The following is a 6,715-nucleotide window of genomic DNA, read 5'->3' on the forward strand; positions in this document are numbered from 1 at the left end:
GTTGAAGTTGAGGGAAAGGTTGTTGTCACGACACCACAATGCCAGTTCACTTACCTCCTTCCTATAGGCTGACTCGTCGTTGTTGGTTAAAAAGCATACAACCTTGGTGTCGTCAACAAACTTGATGCAGTTGGTGTCGTGCAAAGCCACCCAGTCGTGGGTGAATGGGAAGTATAGCAGAGGACTGAAGACACACCCCTGGGGGCCCCTGTTTTAAGAGTCAGTGTAGAGGTGGTGTTGTTGCTGGATCCAGTTGCAGAGGGTGGTGTTCAGACCCAGGGCTCTGAGTTTGGTGTCGAGCTTAGAGGGAACAATATTGTTGAATACTGAACTGTAGTCAATGAACAGCATTCTCACATAGATTTCTCTGGTCGAGCCGTGAGAATAGCGATGGAAATGGCATCTTCCGTGGATCTGTTGGAGTGGTCGGAAAATTGGAGTGGGTCCAGTGTGCCCGGCATGATGGCCTTAATGTGGGTCATGAACAGCCTCTCGAAGAACTTCATGATGACAGGTGAGCGTGATGATAGTCATTTGGGCACCTTGGTTTTTTTGGGCACTGGGACCATGGTGGGCTCCTTAAAGCAGGTGGGGACTACAGTCTGGGACAGGTTGCAGATGTCAGACAAGACGCCCGCCTGCAGGTACGGAACACACTCAGAGAACAGGACCAGAGATGCCATCTGCGCCGACGGCTTTGTGAGTATTCACCATTTTTTTTGTTTTCTTCACGTCAGCCTCGGCGAGCAAAAGCAGCTGAATTCATGTTTGAGTCAGTATTGTCTTTTTGCGTCCCTCGTACCTGTAAGTACGTATATCTAGCGGTCCGATAACACAATCTGATGGAATTGCTTGTCCTGCACTTTGTAAAAACCCAAAATGCATTGAGTGAAAGTTTGAAAAATATCCTGGTTCCTTTCTTAACATAGGAATGTGAATGCAAAGAGGACTCGGACCACAAAATAGGTGAAGTGAAAAGTCCTCATTCAAAGGCAAGGGCAGTGTGAATACAAAGATGACTGAGTTATTTAGCTTCTTTTTTTTTTACCTAAAGTTCACTTTAAAGAGGACTGGGGAGATTAATGACGAACAAAGAAAACACTGCTGGGTCAGTACCTTTTCCTTTATTGGCCCTTGTGTCAGTAAGGCCAGCTTTGGAACTTCCAAGTGCCACAAGCCACTTCTGTCGTTCGGCAACATTGACAGCTTTGACGTAAAAATGCTGCTCTCCTGGTATGATCAGTTCCAGTCTGGTATTGTCAGTGGCGTGAACTAATGAAAAATATGTCAACACAACCCTTCAGCACTACAAGTACAAGAATCAACCATAAGTCGAGATTCAACAGCAAATACTACCTGTACTGAGATTAAAGGGGTTTAACAGGGCAACATGGGGTTTAAACGACAATAAAGCAGAAACCCTGCCAATGTTTGGGTAAACAGCGGAGGGATGGTAGTTAAGAAATGTAACCACTACCAAATTCATAGGGTGAGTGGCACAATATAGGCCTTTCAGAAACAAATCATACCTTTGATTTCACAGACGGACATCTTAATACTTCCTTTGCTCCCTTTGCAGACATCATCTTGAGAATCATAGTAGGAAATTATCCCATCATCTAAAACAAACCAGCGCGGCTGCCACCCTGCAATCATTTCAGATACGCTAGGTTAGTTCTTCTTGAGCTGACAACTTTGTTTTTACAGGTTAGTTCTTCCTCAACCTAGTTAGATATCAACACAACCAACCAGTATTACCAAGAACACCTAGTCAATCACTCTTCCAGGTAGCCTAAACTCAACTCCACAATTTACGATGGAGTTGAGCGGCAACTAGTTTGAGGAGGGGGCAATTGTGACCTGCAATTTGGGGCATTTCTGCATATGCAAGAATCCCTCATACTTCTATTTGTCCATTTTAAAGCTAGGACTCTGGTATACAGGCGGAAGTGCTCCAGTACAGTAGGTGGTGATGATAATGCACCATAACGATGGATGCCAACTGACGATAAACTCCACAGAAGAAGAGGTGGGGGTGACAACAGTAGCTAGCTATGATAAACAGTGTCCTTCGCCCCCGCCTGTCGGGCAATGTTTTACAACATTGCCCGACAGGCGGGGGCGAAGGACACTGTTTATATATAGGTGCTAGCTTGGAAGCGGGATAGGAAGCTAGCTAGCACACCGGTAAACAGTGTCCTTCACCCCCGCCTGTCGGGTAGTGTTTTCACACAGTTCTGTTAATGACAGTGAGGACAGGTGTTCGGCAAGCGGGAGCAAAGGACACTATGTGCTAGCTAGCTAGTGGGATCGGTAGCTAGCACACCGGTAGACAGTATCCCTCGCCCCTGCCTGTCAGGCACTGCTTTGCCGCAGTTCTGTTAACGATGACGAGGCCAGGTGTTTGGCAAGAGGGAGCAAAGGACACTGTGTGGTAACTAGTTAACTGGGTCATTCCTACTTTGCGGTGCCTGTTCTGTCAGCAGGAAATATCAGTTCTTATTTAGTTTAAATGGTGATTCCAAAAAGCTTTAAATATAAGGTCAGGTGTCCTTTACCTTAAACACCAACATTTGGATATTGAAAGGGCATTTGAAATACGTTTTTCCCCTGTGGATTTAAGCATTTTTGTCATGTCCCCAGGTGTTATTCATCAACTTCTAATAGAAATAAGCCATAAACCCACCCCCCCCCCCAAAGAAATTATGAATTATTTTATAGTCCAAGTTAAAATATCTCAAAACGTTTTTGTTTTTTTCATGATTATTGTATTTATTATTATTGCATTTTAAATGTTCTGTGTCCTTGATATCACCTTCCAACCTGTTAGTTTGTAGCAATTTGTAGTAAAGCTGCAATACTTTTTGGGCGAACTGACCAAATTCAAATAGAAATATGAGTTATAGAGATGTCATTGTCATAGAAAGCAAGTCTAAGAAGCAGTAGATTGCTTCTATGTGCGCTATTTCTATGCTTCCCATTCTTAAATTTAGTTTCAATCTCGGTTTTGTACACCAGCGTCAAACAGCTGAAAATACAATATTTTTTGGTTATGGAAAATGTATTTCACAGCGGTTTAGATGGTACAATGATTCTCTACACTAACCTTGCTTATTTTGTCACATGAACTGAAAATAGCCAAACTATTTGAATTTTAGCAACCAGGATATGCCAGAGTGATTTCTGCATAGTGTATCTTTAGACTTTAGGCTTTCAATGACAATGTCATATTTATATGTTCAGGTTGTGGTTTGGTTGAAAAACAATGGTGCAAAGCTAAATAAATATAAACAGTCAGTTTGATCTATTTTCCCATGTTTCATGACATTAGTCTGTCTCACTCATACATTTCCACACTAATAGGCTAAATTATAGAGAAAATGTAACACATTTTCTACATGTTAAAATACATTACATATAGAGGTTCAAAACCTGTTCAAATGTTTACCATTATGCTAGTTTAACCTCAACACAGAGCTATGACTAATTTAGGCTACAAATGTCCACCCTGTTAGGTTCCACCTTGCCTAAATGTCAGACTGTAACCATGGTTACTCCATGAATATCAGTCTGAAAGAAGTAGCTGTAAAAAAGACGCATCTCTACATGGCAGAATGTTGAATAAAATGATATTTACACTTACTTTACCGGTTGTACATGCTGTTGGTCCTTTTTGCGGTAGGAGGTGGAGATAGGGTATCCACAAGAAAGCCTTGTTTACCCCACTTTTTGTGGCGCGGGTGGGTTCTGTAACTTGTATTTTCAATCTGTTAACGCATTGCACATCATGATCAATATGTCAACAATAGCCGAACATGACCGAAGCACATTTCCTCGCAATCAGCTGGAAGTGTTTGCGTTCGGTTAAGCTCGGCCATATTGTGTGTTTGTCACATGCGAATTGCATCAGTATTGAAAATAAAAACCAGAAATACAAACGATAAACAGATCAGCATCGGCCTACTTAAGGTTGGGTTGATAACACTCCTCCGTGGATATTTTGTCTCACATCCCTGTCTGAAAAAGGACCAACCGGTAAAGTAAGATTTTATTCAGCATTCTGGCTTGTAGAGGTCGTGAAAGGAAACTTTCCTGATCCAAACACTAATTTCTATGTCTTGGGTCTTCAGGTTAGGTTCCACCCTGTTATTATTATGCAATAACTGTATGGGATTATGCACCTAAAATAGATCTAAGTGCCTGAGTTTTTCTGAAAGAATACAAAACAAATAATATATACACATATTTTTTTTCTAAAGTTATGAAGTCCAAAAAGTACCGCAATGTAGGAATGACCCAGCTAGGATGACTCCGATACACTGGAGGCGGGTCGACACCGGTAGATATCTAAGACACTGGTAAAGTGTTCTTCACCCCCAAAAAACTCATAAAACTTGTATTTCCCTTTTGACCACATTTCAATCGCATTGACAATCAGGGGAAATCTGCAGATGCAGGAATCCCACATGCAGGAACGCCCCAATCACACACTGTTGACTAGTGTGGGCAAACTGTTACTCCGTTACATAAAATGAAGTTATTTCTATTTTTTTAACTACTGATTTCAGCACCCAAATAATATCCCGCAATTACACACGACATTGGTAACTGTCTGTGACAGTGGCGCTCCAATCCGCCCACAAGCACAACACTACTCACAGCCCAACTCCATCGTCAATCGTTGAGTTTAGTCGGTTAGTGCAGTTAGCTAGCTTACATAAGTGTAGTTTGCATCTTATAAAAGTTAACTACCTTAGACATATCAAATTACACAGAAAGGGCTGTGAAGGGTAGACAATCAGATGTAGGCTGTGTTTTCTATGCGAACGTTGGCTTAGCTAAATTGAATGTCAATATGACAGCTTTGTTAACGAGATAGTTTAGCTAGCTAGACTATGGACCAAACACATTAAATGCATAGTGTTACCTGTCATATAATTTGTCCACTTATAGAGAACTCCTTCCATAATGTGCTTGCAGAAATACCACACGACCCACGTCTCCAAAAATCTCGTCGCTAGCTAATACTGATAACGTACCAAAACTCGCAAGCCATTTAGCTTGCCAACTTCATGATGGTAGCTAGCGAAAACCAAACTAAAGATGTATGTTAACTTCACAGTAGATAATGCCATGTGAATGACTATGCGTCGGCCAACAACACAGTGTGAATTCCGTTCATTTTGTTATCTTGTTGTAATTGAACTAGCGTTGAATAGCCGATTGCCAGTTGATCGCTTCCTAGCTAGCTAGCTAGCTACATTTGTAAACAAAAAGTACGTCACGTCTGTTTTGAGCCTTCAAAATACAAGCTCTCGTTTTACTTAGAGGCTTTCTTTATAAGCACAACTTTACACCCCATAATTCTCCTACATGGTACAGAGACAAATAATAATGTTGTATTTATGTAGAGTTTTTTGATAAACTCTGAAAATAAGGTCAGTGGTAAACACAGGTTTAGATCTTATACGTTTTGTTCTATGCGTTAATTGTCATAAACTAACTACACTTTTTGTGAATTTTGAAGAATTTATGTAATAAACAAAAACACAAAGGCTTATTCATGAAGGTCATGTTAACTAATATTATCTCATACAACAAAAAGTATAAGATCTCCTAAACCTGTCTTAACCTCAGACCTTATTTTCAGCATTTCTTCCAAAACCCTATTATTTCCCCATAAAATGTTCCCAAATAGATGGCTAAACAAACCAGTCTGTGGCAGTAGGAGTGAAAAGTGGAGCCTTGTCTTTTGGCTGATCCATTTGTGGTTTCAGGGTGGGTTAAAACAGAGTTGGGTGCTGTGAAATCGTTGAAGGTAACCAGAAGTGGTCTTGTGATAATTGCTTGTGATTCTGCTTGTCAGAGGAAGCAGGTGCTCCATGTTAAACGAATGGGGACAAGAGATGTGAATTGTTTTGCTCTCAAGGAAAGGGCGCCATTCAGAGGAGTGATTACTAGGGTAGCGATAAATGTGAAAGTTGACCAACTGAAGGGGAAGATTCATGGTGTTTGTGATGCTCGTCCTTTCTTGCGACGCAGACAGGGTGGTGTGAGTGGTGAAACTGAAGAGTTGTTGTATGTCCTTTTGAGTTTTGATGTTGAGTCATTGCCCGACAAAGTGCTGTTAGGATATATAAGTTATCCCGTACGATCTTTGTGCCGAATACATTACGTTGTTACAGGTGTCAAGTTTATGGGCATGTTGCAGCAGTGTGTAGGAGGGGGCTTCCTAGGTTTGAGAAATGTGCAGTAGGGCATGAGACAAATGAATGCATAGCATTGGGGAAAGTAGTGGTATGTGTTAATTGTAGGGGTGCTCGTGGGGCTGGGGATCAGAAATGTCCGGTGTGAGAGAGGCAGATTGAGGTTTTCCAGGGTTAGAGTAGTGCAGAAGTTGTTGTATGCTTAGGCAGTGAAGAAAGTAAAGGACGATGGATCAAGGAAGAGCTGAGAGGAGTGGTGTTAGTAGTACAGCTGTACCAGTACAAGGATAGGCCAACAAGTTATATATGTTTCAGTAAGATTGGATTTTTAGCATTTATAGTAATGGTTATCAACTGTACTGCAGGGATGGGATGTAGTTGCAGAAAATTGAGGTTGTGGTGGCAGCTGCAGAGAGGTATTTGGGTGTGCAAGACTGGACGTCAGAAGACTTACAGGGTGTGTTAAGTGGTGGTATGGGTCAGCCTCAGCCCCCTCCGGCCCTTCCCCC

At 41.7% G+C, this 6,715-nt stretch overlaps 1 protein-coding gene across 2 annotated transcripts in view; it reads right to left on the reverse strand.

The window, feature by feature from the left end:
- The window catches only part of LOC115195905 (pleckstrin homology domain-containing family A member 3-like), a 33,363-nt gene extending 26,666 nt beyond the window's left edge, over positions 1–6,697 (reverse strand). The window contains exons 1-3 of one of the 2 annotated variants that reach the window (XM_029756252.1): positions 4,928–5,026; positions 1,530–1,646; positions 1,117–1,272 (exon numbers count right to left, since the gene is read on the reverse strand). In XM_029756252.1, coding sequence (XP_029612112.1) covers positions 1,117–1,272; positions 1,530–1,646; positions 4,928–4,967 — 313 coding nt within the window. In that variant the 5' untranslated portion in view covers positions 4,968–5,026. Of the gene's footprint in view, positions 1–1,116; positions 1,273–1,529; positions 1,647–4,927; positions 5,027–6,660 lie in introns of those variants that run through there. The other variant, XM_029756251.1, reaches the window with a different exon arrangement.
- Positions 6,698–6,715: the final 18 nt, after the last annotated feature.

The sequence above is a fragment of the Salmo trutta genome, chromosome 6 (genome assembly GCF_901001165.1).
Source record: "Salmo trutta chromosome 6, fSalTru1.1, whole genome shotgun sequence".
NCBI classification, from domain to species: Eukaryota; Metazoa; Chordata; class Actinopteri; order Salmoniformes; family Salmonidae; genus Salmo; species Salmo trutta.